Consider the following 19,661-nt stretch of genomic DNA (forward strand, 5'->3'; position numbering starts at 1 on the left):
AATATTTTGTAAAAATAAAAGCAGCATACAAATGTGAACTGTTGTTTTAAGGATGTGAACCTTATTCTTGGGGAGAAAACCCTTCCTTGTTTTCTGCTTTTGTTTTAAAACTTTGTCAAAAAAAAAAACTTAGCATATGTGAAATTAATATTTAAATTGCACAATCTGGCCTCACACTATCTTTATAGCCTTAGCTCTTCTTTTTGTTTCCCTGACATCCTTGCCAAAGGACAAACTGGAATTTTCTTTTTCTTCTTCTTCTTCTTTTTTTTTTTTTTTTTTTTTTTTTGCTGAGGCAATTGGGGTTAAGTGACTTGTCCAGAGTCACACAGCCATGTAATGTTAAGTGTCTGACATCAGATTTGAACTCTCATCCTCCTGACTTCAGGGCTGGTGCTCTATCCCCTGTGCCACCTAGCTGCCCTTGTTCTTCTTTTAACAATAATCTGGCCAAACTGGCCTCTCCATTCCTCATCTACCATGTACTTTCCTATGATCCTACTTTTGTTTTGGCTGCCCCCAACTTCAAAAATATACTCTTATTTTCCCTTTTCTTCATCCTCTCTTCCTTTAAGAGGCTCATATAAGAAACAAAACATCTTACTAAGAACTTAACTAATAATTGATGAATAATGGAAAGATTTTATTTTACATTCTTGTAGGAACAGCTGTATCCAATTCCATAGAATAGGAACCCACCTTAAAGAGTCCAGATCAATACTTTTTATGTTAGTTAACCCTACTCCTCCCATCAGGATCCCTATTAGTCAAGATCCTTGATTACAATTCTCTTATAAGAGAATAGTATGCCCAATTCTAAGCAAAATGTGACTAGAACAACACTTCCTTTTGTTCTTTGAGTTGATGCTATTGGTTATATCTCTACTTTCCCAATCTTTTGCTGTCCAACAGGCAACCTTCTTCTCTCCTTCCTTAACTGCAAGCCTAGCACATTTTCTGGGGATTTACCCTTTCTCAAGGATATCTATGAAGTAAAACAACTAAGATTGCAAAACCCCATTTCTTAACAATTTCTCCCTTTTTAATAAGGATTTTGCTTCCAAATAATGCTGTCAAATTTTATCAGTCTGCATTCATCTTCACTCTTGATGCAGTTATTATCCTTGACAATTATCATTTTAACATTATTACCCTCAGATATAAGAATATTCCCTGTACTCTGGACAGTGCTTTGAAACCATTCTCATAATCAATTGAGTAAGGCATGGTATACACTATCTTAGGGATATGAGGCCACATAAAGCAATTTATGTAATCCTAACAATTTGTTTCCAAATAAGATCCATTGAATCAACTTAACCAAAAAGTGTTAAAGGGACTTGTCCAAGTTTCCACCGGAACGTGGGCTAATTTCTTAATCTCTTCAGTAATATCTTTTACAGTTTGTCCATTACTGTCAATTTCTAGATGACAATTTGACAGGTTTAATTTTCCATAAATTACTCCTCCTGCTGCTAACAACCTGTCCAGAGCCATTCTGTTTTCATGATTTTCTGCTAGTGGCATCCACTTAGCTCTGCTATTGTAAGTGTCAGATCTCATTCAGTGCAACAGGAAGTAAACAAGCAATCAAGCTTGATACCCCCAGAAGTGATTTCTGTGAGTAAACAGAGACTGCCTCATGGGCGAGAACTCTGGCCATTGAGATCACATCATTAATGGGGGGCATCTTCTTCTCTAATTGGCTGTGTGTGTGACCTCCTACACCCTATTTAAGCAGTGGGGAGGAGGAAGTCACTCTCTTTGACCTGGTGTTCATTTGGGAGTCAGCAGGAGGTTAGCTAGGTAGGATGTGAACATGTGAATAAAAGACCTGGAGCTTGCATATGGCCGTTCTTCAGCACTCTACTGGGTATCTAAATCATCATTCCTATGAAATGATGGCCAGAGATCTCTGAAGACCTCAGACAGAGGTAAGCTTGGTAAAATTGGTTTAAGCACTGCAAAAGACAGTGACCAGGGATTTCTCTGAGACCTGGGAATTAGGAGAGACTGGCAGTAGTGAATGCAGAGTAGAACAAGGGTATTCGCAAACGTAGTGAATGCCTTGAGTTAACAGTCACATGCTATTTCCCGTTACCTCTCTGATGAAATTTATCCAATAATAATTATTCACCTGGATAGGAATGACCCAAATTCAGAACTAACTTGATTTCTAGCCTTGAATTCATCAGGTATTCCCTTGATTTACTTCTTCCTGATTCAGTCTTACTATCTTGTTCAAATGTCAGGGTAAAGGGAACACCCAAATTGGATCAGTTGCACAGGTGCCCACTTAGTTCCCAAAGTAGGTCGGAGAGTGCTGGCTCCACAATACCATCCAAGGTTTGTTTGGCAGTTTCTCAAGGATAAGTATATCTCAGTTATCCTGATTTAAATTCCTAACTCAGGTACATGAAGCTACATACAGTCTCTAGGTATAGAATTCTTTTATCCTGCTATGAGAGAGAAGCTGAGTGATTTCCACAGATGAGAGGCTTGTATATCCTGGTTTATTCCCTCACAAAAAGGAATATGCAGAACAAAACACTACAGTTCTCCCCAGAAGTATTATTTTGGGGACAGGAGGACCATGCACTTGAATTCACTCTCATGTTTTCTCATAGCCAAAGGCAATGGTACTATCTGGGCAATAGGGTAACCAATAACACAGGAATAGCAATTGCTTTTGTTCAGATTCTTTACCCCTTTTACCTAGGCATCTTTCTTCTATCTCTGTTGTTTGTCTGAAGTCCTTGACTTTCACTTGTGGCTTAAGAACCATGATTCCAAATCTTAGGAGAATTATATATTTGTTACTTCTATTCACATATGTTCAATTTACTCTTTGATCTGCATTTTCCAAATGTCCAGCCTTTGTAAGTTTCATTAAACCAAACATTATTCCAAAGTAGATGGACAGGCAGTTCTATAAAATCCTTTTGCTCCCTCAGGGCACAAAAACTTCTTATAATGATGGAATTGTCCATGATTAGTCAAGCCTTCACATTCTATAACTTGACAGGCATCAAACTAAATTGTTTGTAGGGTATCTTTTTTTCAGTAATACTTACCTAGATTTCAACCAGATATCCTACGTCCTAAGTCCCAAATATTAGTGTAGAAGGGGAGGAGCATTAATCCTGTATAAACACACACACATACACACACACACACACACACACACACACACACACACACAACACACTAAAATCCTTACTGGGGACCTACTCAGAAACTGGGTTGTTTGGGGTCCATTCACTAATCAGTTCCAGTTCCCACCAACCAATTGAAGTATGGGGTGATATTTCATCTTCTGAAACTACTTCCTGCTGGGAATGGGTATAGAGTTGAGTCATCTTACAGGGTCTCAATTTGGAGAGGTCCTGAGCTTAAAAGATGGGCCAGGAGCCGATTAAAGCATTATCCAATGGTTCGGAGTCAAATCCCTGAAGCTGGTTGATATAGCTATCCAGTGCTTATCCTTTGTAGATGATTTGATCAAGCTGATCATTTGTTCTGAATATAGAAAATAATTGTTAAGAGAGAAAAAGCAAGAACATGGTTATCCTTAGCTCTTTTTGACTTCAGAATCACAAATGAAAACCACACATGTCATAACAATTCCACCTTATAGCCAGACTCAGGAATAGGTGGGCAACATTTGTTTTAAGAAGCTCTTTGGTCTTTTTCTGGTATGGTGGTTTTCTGAATTAGTGATCCTCATCCATACCTAGATTCAAGCTCAAAAACTAACATTAGTTATGATCCAAGAAATTGTCAATCAAATAGCCAAGTCCGACATTAGAGGCTTCAAATTTAAATAAAGGCTTGTAAATTATTGACAAAAACCTAGACTATCTCAGGCCTGATATGCATGAGTGATTGGTGTTCTTTCTACCTCCTCCAACTAGTGTAGGAGAAAAAGGGCTTAGGCCAAGGCTAAGGAGCAGTCACTTTTCCCGCCACACCCAATGAGGGGTGGAAGGGTGTTTTATGGCCTCATATCCCAAGGATCTAAAATAAAATCATGAAATTATGCAAATAACTAGTATACAATTTTCAATCCCCAATTTCATATAACTATCAAAAATCTTAATCAAGAATTTTCAGAAATTTAAAGATGGAGAGAATTCAAAACTATTTCACCTGTGTAAGGGAATTTTATCTCTTAATACCAAGCTCTTTTCCTAGGACTGATATATTTGCTCACAAAATGGTTTCATGAAATCTGGTGAGTTTACAAATTAAAGAAAGCAACCCCAGAGCAGAAGCTGAATCTGCTTCCCTAGCCTGTCCAACTCCCATTTTTCAATCTTTAGATAGAAATCTATGTATGGCTATGTTCTTTGTCTACCATCATTCCTCTTTTCCCCCACACATAGAAATTATCAATTTTAGGTTCCAATATTATGACAGTAAACCAAATAGCTTCATTAACAATCTAAATTTTTATACCTAAATTCTAACTAGATGTTCAGCGTACTATTTTTGTACTTTCTTTCAAGCCACTTTCTGCCCATAGAGCCTTATTACCCGTGTTTCCCCGATAATAAGACACTGTCTTATTATATATCTATTTTTTTGGACAGAAACCCACCAGAGGGCTTATTTTCAGGGGAGGGCTTATTTTAATGAACATTGACAGCAATTTTAATAAACAAATAAATGTGAACAAAAAAAAGTACCTTTATTCAATAATGATCACGTCATCTTCTTCAACAACATCGTCATAAGTGTCCATACCCTGAATTCCGTCCTGGATGTCTTGCGCCTCTATTTCCTTCAGAAAAAGTGGACCCAATCTGTCATGTCCAACAATATAGCTCTCTTTAAATGAACATGTCTTGTCCAGGTAACCTGCTCGTAGTGCCTTGGCGACACAGCTGTCAGTAATTTTATCCCATGACTTCTTCACCCAAGTCACGACTTCTTGCAGACAGAGCTTCACAAAGTTTCCACACTGATTTCTTTCCATTCTATTTTCAATGTAGTCATTGACTTCCACGCGCAAATAGTCCTTGAATGGCTTGTTTATTGCAATATCAAGGGTCTGGAGATAGGCAGTCATTCCTGCAGGAATCATTACTTGATCTATTCTTCTCTCTGCAAGGAAGTTCTTCATTTCTTTAGCATGGTGAGTGCTGGCTGAATCCCAGATTATCAGACCTCTTTGGTTACCTTGTAACGGCTTGTGTACACCAGGCTTTTTCGGTTTCAAGAACGTAAATGCCTGATACACGTTCAGTCTTATCTTTCTTGCCCTTACTGGTGATTAGAGGTGTGGCTTTCTTTCCATCCAAACGAATTGCCAAAACACAAGTGACCCATGCACTTTCATAGCCAGTGGTGGGAATGTAGATTGATGTTGCACCCCTGTGATCAATTGTTGTTTGAGATCCTTGTCCCATAAACACTGCAGTTTCATCCATAGCAATCATATTGCAGGTTTGGTACTTGGAAATGTTGATTCTATCAATAAAGGACTTGAATGCAAGTGCACATTTAATAACTTCAGCATCTTCCAGCTTAAAGAGTGTTGTTGATCTTCTTAGGGACAGTTCATACTGTTGAAGGAAACTGTCCAACCAGTGTTGTGATGCTTTGAATCCTTCTGAGACCATTTCAAACTCTGGTGCCATTGAAAGGGCAAATGTTTGAATATCAGCCCTGCACACAACCAAGGCCTTTGCTCTCCTGTCAGCAATCCATTCACCAATGAGGATCTCCGAGTCAGGATATAAGGGTTGCCAACCTGATCCAGACCTGCGCTTTTTCTCTTTTCCCTCATTCCCCTGTTGATTGAGGTTATTATAATCTGCTCTCCATTTTCTGACCATTTGAAGATCTAAAAGTTTTTCTTTACAGAAAACTGCAAGATTCTTGCCATGTGACTCCTCTACAATTGCTTTCTTGTACTCAACAGTATAGCTCTTCCTTTTTGTACTCATGTCTGGAGGTCAAAACAGACAGAATAATAAAATTATGACCATCAGTCCTTCTTTTCACTCCATCATGCCCCTCAATAATGTTTTAACCCCATCATGCTCCCTGAGTGCTCCTTCTATCCTCCATGATGCCCCCTGACTTCTTCTTTTATCCTCCATCATGCCCCCTGAATTCTTCTTTTATCCTCCATCATGCCCCCTCACTCCCGCTTACATACCGGGTTTTTATATTGTCCTGCCACAGCTCTCTTCCACGGCACTGCTCTCAATGGCGCCAGCAAGAAATCAGTTTCAATTGATCAGGGATGGACAGAAGCAGCTACACCCAAAGAAAGAACACTGGGAAATGAATATAAACTGCTTGCATTTTTGTTTTTCTTCCCGGATTATTTATACCTTCTGAATCCAACTTTTCCTGTGCAACAAGAAAACTGTTCAGTTCTGCACACGTATATTGTATCTAGGATATACTGTAACCTATTCAACATGTAAAGGACTACTTGCCATCTGGGGGAGGGGGTGGAAGGAGGGAGGGGAAAAATCGGAGCAGAAATGAATGCAAGGGATGATGCTGTAAAAATTTACCCTGGCATGCGTTCTATCAATAAAAGTTATTAAAAAAAATCACTGGGGAAGAACAGGATGACACGCTCACTGCTGCAGCTCTGATTGGATGCAACTTGGAGCACAGCGTGCGTTTCACCGGGACTGGGGGGAGGGGGAGAACGGTGCATACAGAGGGTACCGTAATGTATCGTGTAGCGCAGGGGATCACCTTCACTATAGTAGCAATCTCAATAGAGCTTATTTTCAGGGCAGGGCTTATTTTAGAGGAATCTTACACAGTGAGGGGAGGGCTTATTTTCGGGATAGGTCTTATTATCAGGGAAACACGGTACCTGTAACTACCTCCATTCTTTTATTTCCTGAAAGCAGTAAGTCATCTACATATAGTATGAGAACAATCCCCAGGAAAGGGGAAAACTTTTCCAGTATTTGCTCTAATACCTGACCAAATAAAGTAGGGAATTCCATAAAACCTTGAGGAGGAATAGTCTACTCTAATTGTTGTTTACACACAATAAAGGGATTTTCCCCCAAAAGCAAAAAGATCTCTACTCTCCTTTGCTAGGGAGCAGACCCAGAAGGCATCCTTCAAATCACCTACATTGAATAATCCATGCTCAGATAGCTGAATAAAGTGCAGAGGTGGTGGTACAAGTGGGAGTTTTACTGGACAATCCAGTTAAGTATATATGACTATATGGAGTCTTGTCCTCTAAAGGGGAATGACATTGTTTTAAACATACTATTTCCTTCCCTTTACCTAGTATTACCTTGGGAAGGGGAGGGGATTTTCAACTCACCCCCATTTACCTCACCATTGGCTCCATTTGCCTTTCCCATCTTCTTCCTCAAGGATAGCCATAGTGACCATAACTTGTTAGTCCTACATTTAGTTCTAAGCCAAACTAATTAAATCCCTTTCTAATAAATTACTTCCTATACCCACCAATCTTCCCCACCAAAAGTCATGAAGTGAATCGTCTTCTCTTCCTTCATGTTTGAAATAGTCAGACCTTCCACCCTGGTAGCACTCTGCAGGGGGGAAAGGAAGAGCAGGTCACATATGACCATGGCCCCATTGTGGGTCCCTCACTCCTCCTCTCACTCCCTCATACCTAAACCTCCTCACTTTCCCTTCCACATACACAAACCTTTAGCAGACCTCCTTCCCATTCTGATTCCCCCTTCTTCCTCCTGCTTTCATTATCATATCTCAATCTTCACTACCAAAATGCAGTAAGCTCTACCTTCCAAGCAAGGAAGAAAGCAAAATAGACCCCAGAATTCAGTATAGCTAAACAACTTTGGATGAGACTTCACACAATCTCCCCATAGCATCTCATTCAGCGTGATTGCACATAACTCCACAAATTGTACAATATACAATTTTTCCAAAACTCAATCCTTGACTCAAAATCAAGTTGAACACAGATTCCAATTTCTAATAGCATTACTTCAATATCAAAGATTAATGCACACAAAGTTTTTTAAAAAATCCCATGTCCCAACAGTATTCATAATTGAAAGTAATACCAGCCTTATCAAATGGACCTAATAAAATATAATCAGATTTTTTCATTTTTAATTCAGCTTACTGAGAAACTTAGAATAAAACAAAGATAACACACACACACACACAAAACTGCCTTTAAATTCCTTTTCTTTCTCTCTAATGTTCTATTGTTCCTTCCTGACATTTCAGCATACTTACTTTCAGCTCCTTTTGGAGGAAATCTCTCTTTTCTTCTGGGGCTTCACTTTTTTAATTCCCCATCCTACTCTTTCTCCCCTAGAGTTTCTTATAAATATCCTATTTAATATCTAACAAGTTTCCCTGTGCAGACCCTTTCTGCACTCCTGTGTGGGCATTTTCCACCTTCCCCTGGTCCCAGATCACCCTAATATTTACTCAACCTTAAATTCCAAATGACTTCCTGACATCCTCCCTAAAGGGACTATTTGTAGGAATATCCTTGCTTCCCTCTATTTCCCTGGTGCCTTAACTTTCTCTTCCCCCCATCTTATTTGTCGGAGACATCAGACCCACACAGACGCCCCAACCACCAAAGGCAGTTGGATAGTCCACCTTCTTGCCCTAGGCCTATATACAGAGTTGTCTGGTTGCAGCAGTACCTATTTCTTTTTCTCTTCCTCATTTTCTGTATTCATCAGTGGTGTTACTCACCAACATGGTCCTAGAATCTCAAACTCTCCATGAGCAGGGACCCATAGCTGATCCACAAGACAGCGAAATCAATGGGACAGGACTCATCTTTTCCTCCTTCAGCAGCAGCCACTTCACACTCAGGATGTCCAGACCTTGGGCAGACCCCTCAGTCTGTAAGAAAAAAAAACTTTTATTTTACATTTTTCAAGAATGGGTCTAAAAATTCTGTGGAATAGGAACAGACCTTACAGACGCCAAATCGACTCTTTATGTTAGTCATCTCTATTCCTCCCATTGGTATCCTGGTCCTTCCAGCATTCAAGATCCTTCTAGACCACAATTCTTCCCTATAAGATAATAGTATTCCCACTTCTAAGCAAAATATGACCAAGGCAGCATTTCCTTTTGTTCTCTGAATTGCTTCTTGTCAAATAGACAAGACAAGACAAAAAAATTTTAAAGCTTTTTTTATTTTCATAACATATGCACAGATAATTTGACAACATTGACCCTAGCATAGTCTTGTGTTTTAGATTTTCTCCTCCTACTTCCCACCCTCACCCTTAGATGGCAAGCAATCAAATATATGTTAAACATGTTAAAATATATGTTAAATCCAATATGTATAAACATGTTTATACAGTTCTCTTGCTGCACAAGAAAAATTAGATAAAAAATTGAGTAATGAGTAAGAAAACAAAATGCAAGTAAATAACAAAAAAGAATGAAAATGCTATGTTGTGATCCACACTCAATTCCCACAGTCCTCTTTCTAGGTGTAGATGGCTCTCTTCATCATAAGATCATTAAAATTGGCCTGAATCATCTCGCTGTTGAAAAGAGCTACGTCCATCAGAATTGATCATCATATAATCTTATTACCATGTACAATGAGCTTCTGATTCTGTGCATTTCACTGAGCATCAGTTCATGTAAGTCTGTCCAGGACTTTCTGAAATGATCCTAGCCCAGTAGTAACACTGCTGCATCAAAGGGTATGCACAGTTTGACAACTTTTTGAGCATAGTTCCAAATTGCTCTCCAGAATGGCTGGATGTGTTCACAATTCCACCAACAATGCACCAGTGTCCCTGTTTTCCTGCATCCACTCCAACATTCAGCATTATCCTTTCCTGTCATTTTAGCCAGTGTGGAAGGTGTGTAGTGGTATCTCAGAGTTGTCTTAATTTGCATTTCTCTGATCATACTGATCAGTAGTGATTTGAAGCACCTTTTCATATGACTACAAATAGTTTCAATTTCTTCAACTGAAAATTGTCTGTTCATATCCTTTGACCATTTGTCGTTTGGAGAATGGCTTGAATTCTTATAAATTTGAGTCAATTCTCTATATATTTTAGAAATGAGGTTTTTATCAGAACCTTTGAATGTAAAAATATTCTCCTAGTTTATTGCTTCCCTTTTAATCTTGTCTGTATTAGTTTTGTTTGTACAAAAACTTTTTAATTTAAAATAATCAAAATTATCTATCTGGTGTTCAATTATGAGTTCCAGCTCTTCTTTGGACATAGATTCCTTCCTTCTCCACACGTCTGAGTGGTAAACTATCCTATGCTCTTCTAATTTGCTTATAATATCATTATGTCTAAATCACAAACCCATTTAGATCTTATCTTGGTATGTGGTGTTAGGTGGGGGTTGAACCGTAAACTCTTCCATACTAGCTTCCAATTTTCCCACCAGTGAATTCCTATCCCCAAAGCTGGGGTCTGTAGGTTTGTCAAACATTAGATTGCTATAATTATTGACTATTTTGTCCTGTGGTCCTACCCTATTCCACTTCTCTATTTCTTAGGCAGTATGAAATGGTTTTGATAACCGCTGTTTTATAATATAGTTTTGGGTTTGGCATAGGTAGGCCACTTTCATTAGTTTTTTTTTCATTAATTCCCTTGAAATTCTTGACTTTTTATACTTCCAGATGAACTTTGTTATTTTTCTAGATCTGTAAAATAATTTCTTGGGAGTTTGATTGACATGGCACTAAATAAGTAGATTAATTTTGGTAGTATTGTCATTTTTATTATATTCACTTGACCTATCCAAGAGTACTTGATATTTTTACAACTGGTTAGATCTGACTTTAATTGTGTGGAAAGTGTTTTGTAGTTGTGTTCATACAATTCCTGATTTTCTCTTGGTATATAGACTCCCAAATATTTTATACTATCAGCAATTATTTTATTTTATTTTTTTAATGCACAATAAAATATAATTTTATTTCTTTGAAAGGTGCTACAGTTTAAAACAAATAAAAGATAAACTCAGGTAGATTTATGGAGAAGCAATCTATTATCTGTCATTAAGTAAAGACATAAATTCTTTTTTTTTAATAACTATTTATTGATAGAATGCATGCCAGGGAAATTTTTTACAGCATTATCCCTTGCATTCACTTCTGTTCCGATTTTTCCCCTCCCTCCCTCCACCCCTTCCCCCAGATGGCAAGCAGTCCTTTACATGTTGAATGGGTTGCAGTATATCCTAGATACAATATATGTGTGCAGAACTGGACAGTTTTCTTGTTGCACAGGGAGAATTGAATTCAGAAGGTATAAATAACCTGGGAAGAAAAACAAAAATGCAAGCAGTTTATATTCATTTCCCAGTGTTCTTTCTCTGGGTGTAGCTGCTTCTGTCCATCTTTGATCAATTAAGGTTCTCTTTATCGAAGAGATCCACTTCCATCAGAATACATCCTCAAACAGTACCGTTGTTGAGGTATATAATGATCTCCTGGTTCTGCTCATTTCACTCAGCATCAGTTCATGTAAGTCTCGCCAGTCCTCTCTGTATTCATCCTGCTGGTCATTCCTTACAGAACAATAATATTCCATAACATTCATATACCACAATTTACTCAACCATTCTCCAATTGATGGACATCCTTTCATTTTCCAGCTTCTAACCACTACAAACAGGGCTGCCACAAACATTTTGGCACATACAGGTCCCTTTCGTTTCTTTAGTATCTCTTTGGGGTATAAGCCCAGTAGAAACACTGCTGGATCAAAGGGTATGCACAGTTTGATAACTTTTTGAGCATAGTTCCAAATTTATCAGCAATTATTTTAAATGGAATTTCTTTTTGTATCTCTTGCTGCTGGATTTCGTTGGTAATATATATAAAAATGCTGATTATTTATGTGATTTATTTTGTATCCTAACAACTTTGCTAAAGTTGTGAATTGTTTCTAGTAGTTTTTTAGTTGATTCTCTAAGTATACCATCATATCATCTTCAAAGAAGGATAATTTGGTTTCCTTATTACCTACTCTAATTCCTTTAATCTCTTTTTCTTCTCTTATTGCCAAGGCTAGCATTTCTAATACAATATTGAATAGTAATGGTGGTAGTGGGCAACCTTGTTTTACTCCTGATCTTATTGGGAATAGTTCTCCAGCCCAGAGCCACCTCCCTTGTCCTACTCTACTCTCCAAATCCTCCACTCCATCTCTTTATATGCCAACAAATCAAGCCTGCACAGAATAGTGGACAGGGCCATTCTTTCTCCAAGCATATGCTAATAGAATATTGTCCAATTGATAATTAGCCTTAAGTGCTTGGACCTCAGTGAATCAACTCAGTTTCTGTTGTGTTCTTTTCTCTTCTTTACAATAATATAAAAATGGTTCTTTCTGGGAGCAAGTTCAAGTCCCTTTCAGGCATCAAATTGTGGTGTTTTTCTTCTTTAATATAATATAAGATGATGATTCTCTCTGGGAGAAAGAGTTTCTCGAGGAGATTTTCTGGAGGCAGCCTTAATATCAGTTCAGATCAATAATTATCCCAAATGCAGCCAGCTGGTAAAAATACAAATGTTTAGTTCTCCTTCCAAGTCTTGTCTCTTTCCTTAGACCCAGATAGCTAGATTCGTAGAGGCCTATCTCTCTGCTTGGTTCCAAGAGCTCTTGCCGCTTTGTCCTTTGCTTCTATCTCTGCTTTCTTCAGCCTCCAGAGCCAGCACCAAGTTGAATCTGTCTTGCCTCTGAGAGAGCCTTCTCAATCTTCAGCTGAACTCTCCTCCACCACCAGCCAGCCAAGTGGAAAATATTTTTATAAATCACTCTTCACTGGGCTTATATATGACTCTTCTGAGAGAATGGGATTATGGGTTTTCTCCCATAGTGCTCTCTGGCCTTAATAACTTCGAGGTATGAATTCACAAAGTTACACAGTTAACCTTGTGAATCTCCCATACTTGTGAATTCCAATGAGTAAAAGTGTAAACACAAGCATTGTAGTAATTAGTTCTACTTAGTACCTTGTTTCAGGTTCTGACCCAAAACAACAACTCTAATGAGTTAGCAGTTTGTAAAGATTCCAACAAGTTTCAGCCCATTACAGAAAAGACCATTTATTCCTATACTTTCTAGTATTTTTAATAGGAATGGGTATTGGATTTTATCAAATGCTTTTTCTGCATCTCTTGAGAATCATATGTTGATTGATGTAGTTGAAAATTGATAATAGTTTTTCTAATATTGGACTAACCCTGCACTCTTGGTATAAATCCAAGTTGGTTGTTTTCTTTCTATAATCTCATTGCTAATATTTTATTTAAGATTTTTGCATCAATATTCACCAGGGAAATTGGTCTATAATTTTCTCTCTCTTTTAAGCCTACCTGGTTTAGCTATCAGCACCATATCTGTGTCATAAAAGGAATTTGGTAGGACTCTTTCTTTCCCTATTTTTTCAAATAGTTTATATAATATTGGAATTAATTGTTCTTTGAATTAAAGCAGCATCAGATTTGTAATTTTGGACTCAAATATAACTCTGAATGACAATTACAATCATAAAATTAAAAGATGCTTACTTCTTAGAAGGAAAGCTGTGGATGCATACTAAAAAGCAGAGACATCACCTTTCTGACAAAGACCTGTATAGTCAAAACTATTATTTTTGCAGCAGAAATGTAGACAGGGAGGTTGGATTATAAGGAAATCCGAGTACTGTAGAATTAATGCTTCTGAACGGTGGTGCTGAAGGGACTCTCAAGTCTCCTCATTTTCAAGGTCAAATCAATCAACATTTTAAAAAAATTCAATCAGGCTACTCACTACAAGGTCAAATGCTGAAGCAGAAGCTGAAATAGTTTGACCATATCATTTGAAGACAGGACTCAGTGGAAAAGATTCTGATGTTGGGATGTTGAAGGCAAAAGGAAAAGGAGGCAATAGTGGAAGAGATGGATAGAAACAATGAACATGAACTTGGATAGAATTCAAAAGACAGTGAAGGATAGAACGGGTCTAGTGTGCCCCTGAACATCAGAACAAGATCTTATCAGGTACTTGAGAACACAGGGTCATGCACCCCCTCTCCATCTATGATCAAGCATAAGAGGAAGATTTAGAGAAGGACATTGTTTGCTATTAGGCTGTATTAGGATATATGACAAGTCAGTGTTCATTATCTACCAATCAGGAAGGGGGAAAATTCCTAATTTAAAATTTAAGATTTTCTGATGTTAGACACATTCAGTCTGCTACTAAACACTAACTATAGAATACATAATAAGAATATAAGTAAGACTGATTTTCACAAACTTTTTTTAAAAGTCTTCTGATATAGGGATCTTTCCCACATATAAGTGCCCATGTAAAAGTGCCTATGATTGTGTTAAGGAAATTAAAATAAGTACCATCAACTCCCAATTGGGGAGTAAAATACCTGATTACTTTTTTCTTTACTGCATTCAGTGACATTTGGTACCAGAGTAATCTACTGGTCAGAAAATAAATTGAAAATCAGGAATTCCTCATTTTATTCTATTTGGCCCACTATTGTTGATATTTTACTAAATCTCTTAAATCTACTTTCTTCCTTTTTTCTATTCTATAAAATCTCCAGGTTTGGAATACTTTAGAAATCATTTAGTCCACATACTCCATGAAACCTCTCTCTCCAAATACATCTCCCCAACAACAGGAAAATAACTACCTCATTTGACAAATTACAAAGTAGAATTTGTCCTAACCTTCTTCATCAATACAAAGGTTCTATAGCCAAAAAAATTCACCATATTATGGCCATTCTTAAACAACAGACATATAGACTGTCATCAAGTCTGAACCTGGGGCCTTTTTCCCTTGGTATTAGCTGCAATGCACTAACATAGCTAAGAAGCTTTTGTCATCTCCATAATTCAGTGGGGCATCAAAATAGAACTTTAATGGAGGGTCCTTATTATAAATCATATACAAGTAACAATACAAGCATAAATTAAGGAGAGTAAATAAAGTCAGATCTAAATAAATGGAAAAATATTAAGTGGTCTTGGATAGGTTGAGCAAATATAATAAAGATGACAATCCTACCTAAACTAATTATTTATTTAATGCTATACCAATCAGACTCCCAAGAAACTATTTTAATGACCTAAAAAAAAATCATCTGGAAAACAAAAGATCAAGAATTTCAAGGAAACTAATAAAAAAAAATCAAATGAAGTAGCCTAGCTGTACCAGACCTAAAACTATATTATAAAGCAGTGGTCATCAAAACCATTTGGTATTGGCTAAGAAATAGACTAATTGATCAGTGGAATAGGTTAGTTCCACAGGACAAAATAGTCAATAATTATAGCTATCTAGTGTTTGACAAACCTAAAGACCCCAGCTTTGGGGATAAGAATTCATTATTTGACAAAAAGTGGTGGGAAAATTGGAAACTAGTATGAAAGAGATTAGGGCTCAACCCCCACCTAACACCACATACCAAGATAAGATCTAAATGGGTTTGTGATTTAGACATAATGATATTATAAGCAAATTAGAAGAGCATAGGATAGTTTACCACTCAGACGTGTGGAGAAGGAAGGAATCTATGTCCAAAGAAGAGCTGGAACTCATAATTGAACACCAGATAGATAATTTTGATTATTTTAAGTTAAAAAGTTTTTGTACAAACAAAACTAATGCAGACAAGATTAAAAGGGAAGCAATAAACTGGGAAAATATTTTTACATTCAAAGGTTCTGATAAAAACCTCATTTCTAAAATATATAGAGAATTGACTCAAATTTATAAGAATTCAAGCCATTCTCCAAATGACAAATGGTCAAAGGATATGAACAGACAATTTTCAGTTGAAGAAATTGAAACTATTTGTAGTCATATGAAAAGGTGCTCAAATCACTACTGATCAGTATGGTCAGAGAAATGCAAATTAAGACAACTCTGAGATACCACTACACACATGCCAACTGGCTAAAATGACAGGAAAGGATAATGCTGAATGTTGGAGGGGATGTGGGAAAACAGGGATACTGGTGCATTGTTGGTGCAATTGTGAACATATCCAGCCATTCTAGAGAGAAATTTGGAACTATGCTCAAAAAGTTATCAAACTGTGCATACTCTTTGATCCAGCAGCATTACTACTGGGTTTATATCCCAAAGAGATCTTAAAGAAGGGAAAGGGACCCACATGTGCAAGAATGTTTGTAGCAGCCCTCTTTGTAGTGGCTAGAAACTGGAAACTGAGTGGATGCCCATCAATTGGAGAATGGCTGAATAAATTATGGTATATGAATGTTATGGAATATTATTGTTCTGTAAGAAACAACCAGCAGGATGAATACAGAGAGGCTTGGAGAGACTTACATGAATGGATGCTGAGTGAAATGAGCAGAACCAGGAGATCATTATACACTTAAACAACAATACTATATGAGGATCAATTCTGATGGAAGTGGCTCTCTTCAACAATGAGAGGATCCAAATCAGTTCCAATTGATCAATAATGAACAGAATGAGCTACACCCAACAAAAGAACGCCAGGAAATGAGTGGACCACAATATAGCATTTACACTCTTACTGTTATTTTTGCTTGCATTTTTTTTCTTCCCAGGTTATTTTTACCTTCTTTCTAAATCCAATTATTCTTGTGCAACAAGATAACTATACAAATATGTATACATATATTGTATTTAACATATGCTTTAACATATTTAACATGTATGGGATTACCTGCCATTTAGGGGAGGAGGAATGCAGGGGAGGAGGGGAAAAGTTGGAACAACTTTTTTGCAAGGGTCAATGTTGAAAAATTGCCCAATCATATGTTTTGTCAATAAAAAGCTATAATAATAAAAAATAAAATAAGGGGAGTTTTATGCACAAAATTTGTAGGGTACATTAAATTAAATAGTGAATTCTTATCAGAAATTATCAAACTGGGGGAGTGGAAGGTGTATAATGTTGGAGAGACTCAAATTATTTCTCCAAAAGAAAAGTTTCCTAGGTTTGAAATATACAGATATACAACTCAATGACTTCCATGTGGCAGACACCTTGTCTTCCTAGGTAAAAATAATATCCACTATTGTGATTAGACTAGATGATCTCAAAAATGCTTTTCAACCCCAAATTGCTGTAATTCTCTGATTATATTTTCTTTTGTTACCACTGGGAGTTTCCTATAACTATGAATGAGTTTCACTGCTTATATACTGGGGGCAACTTTCAACTACTTCAATGACCAAAATATAATTCCATCTTGCTTTTTTAATTTGAAAATTGTATAATTTGTAAACATTTATTAATATACCCACCTTTATATTTCAGCAAAGAGTTACCAGCATCACTAAAGAAATCAAATCGAAGGATGTTGAACTCAGGATATATAAGAAGAAAAAACGTGAACTTCTTCGAAGGTAAAAGAATCTCATGAACTTAAATGTATGTGCATGTGTGCGTGTGTGTGTGTATGTGATTTCAGCAAACAGTCCCCCAAATAATATGTATTTTTATAGATTAAAGGAGTTTTCCAAAGTATATGACACTGTCCGAAATGAAAGGAACAAATTTGTGAACTTACTTCACAATACTCAACAGAGAGTCTTTGAAATAAAAGAAAAGCTCAAAATGGCAATCAATGAAATGGAAATTTTAAGAAACAGCTCAGCCATTCAGGATAGGTAAGTGTTGAAACAGCTACTTCTAAGGCAACAACACCAGAACTTCTTGTTTATTCGAACTCGAGTGAACCATAAATATAGAATGACAAGGGAGCTTTAAAAAAAAAATCATCTATTCTTCTAGATCTTTTGTTATTATTTTGCTAACTCTAAATAGAAACCCCTTGGTAGTTTGATTGGCATAACACCAATTATGTAAATTAACATAGGTCATACCTTCATTTTATTTATGATGGTATCACCCACCCATGAGCAGTTGAATATCCTTCCAATTATGTAAGTCATAGTGTTTCCTTGTTGCTTCATAATTATACTTTTATATCTTGAGTATGTTTTGGGAGATTGACTCAGATATTTCATGCATTTTGTAGTTAATTTGAATGAGGTAACTTTTTTTTTTTCCTAGATTTTGTTCTCACTATATTGAAATGCTGTTTGTTGCAGCTTTATTTTGTATTCTGCTATTTCGCTGAAGCTATGATTGTCTGTTTTTCAGCTGATTATCTAGAATTTTCTAAATAGTAACGCCAGCACTCATGTTTTCTTTGCCAATTTATTTGCCTTTGTTTTCCTTACCAGTTTATTTGCCCTTGATCTTTTTCTCCTGTATTTCTGTTGTTATGATCAGATTGTATTAAATTTCAGCATGGAAAGAAGACATTGTATATTAATTCCCAACATTTTTTCATTTCTCCATTGCCTATGATGTCTTTTGGTTTTAGAGATGTATATTTTATTATAAGGAAGAAAAAAATATTCTTTTATATATCTCTGCTTTATAGGATTGTTAGAATATATTAGTGAATATTAGAATATATTCCCCTCTCCCTGTCTCTCCCTCCTTCTCCTTTGCTCCGTCCCCCTCTCCCTTTCTCCCTCCCTCCCCTTTGTTCCTTCTCCCTCTCCCTCCCTCCCCTTTGTTCCCTCCCCCTCTCCCTCCCTCCCCTTTGCTCCCTTCCCTTCTCCCTCCCTACACACACACACACACACACACACACACACACACACACACACACACACACAGAGCTATACTCCTAGAATTGTGAGTAGGACATCTATCCCTAAAGAACCTGAACATTTTTCACTTTCATCATAAAATTAGCATAACAGTAACATTATTTTAAAGACTGTGAGAATGATGTGAGGTTATTCAAATTTTTGCAAAATTTCATAAGATGCAACTCTTCACTTTTCTGTAAAATTTCCTTACTAAACCTTTATAATAGTAAAATGATTTCCCCTGATGACAATATATAATCAGTCTACTTACTTCAGAAAATTATCAGTTAGCAAAATGAAAATTTAAGTTTATTCTTTGTCCCATTGTTAATTATTTTTAAAGAAAATTACAAAATTCTCTACTGAAACGGTGCAACAATCTTACAATCAAAGAGAGCTTAGAAAACGATGTGTGCAAAGTTATAAAGATACTTCAAGAAAGGAGAGAGAAAAGAGAAGAACAATTAAACAATATTGACAGACTTGCCAATGTGGTCACATCCATTGAGGAAGAGATGGTACAGCTCCGGAAAAAATATGAGAAAGCTGTTCAGAGTCGAAATGAGAGGTAAAATAGAACCACAGTTATGAGAACAAAGTACTATGGGACTTTCAGTTTCTCTACCTCAAGTTAACTTGGGGCACTGCCACATTTTTAATTTCAGTGTCATTTGGAATTTTTGGTGCTAGGCTGATCGAATATAAAAAAAGAGCAGGCTACCTTGTTTAAATGCTATTTTGAAGTGGAGACAGGTTGGTGGGGAGGGACATAGATGGGTGTTTGACAATATTTCAGTTGGAAAGCAAATACTATTTTCAAGGGCTTTTACTAAGAATTCCACTGATGTTAATTCAATCCATTAAACATTTATTAAATGCCTAGCATGTACCATGCAGGGTGCTAAGCACTGGGGATACAAAAAGAGCCAAGAGACAGTGTTTGCCATCAATTCTATAAACTGTTGAGCATCACTTTGATTCTGCACCACTTTTGTGGCAAACTTTTTGTGACTTTCTGTGAATATTATT

The 19,661-nt window shown here is 36.8% G+C and overlaps 1 protein-coding gene across 1 annotated transcript in view; it reads left to right on the forward strand.

Moving 5' to 3' along the window:
- Positions 1–19,661, forward strand: part of CCDC146 (coiled-coil domain containing 146) — a 178,466-nt gene that overhangs the window by 134,519 nt on the left and 24,286 nt on the right. Inside the window, exons 12-14 of the mRNA XM_051962015.1 lie at positions 17,281–17,369; positions 17,469–17,633; positions 18,976–19,200. Coding sequence (XP_051817975.1) covers positions 17,281–17,369; positions 17,469–17,633; positions 18,976–19,200 — 479 coding nt within the window. The remainder of the gene's footprint in view (positions 1–17,280; positions 17,370–17,468; positions 17,634–18,975; positions 19,201–19,661) is intronic.

The sequence above is a fragment of the Antechinus flavipes genome, chromosome 5 (genome assembly GCF_016432865.1).
Source record: "Antechinus flavipes isolate AdamAnt ecotype Samford, QLD, Australia chromosome 5, AdamAnt_v2, whole genome shotgun sequence".
In the NCBI taxonomy this organism is placed as follows: domain Eukaryota; kingdom Metazoa; phylum Chordata; class Mammalia; order Dasyuromorphia; family Dasyuridae; genus Antechinus; species Antechinus flavipes.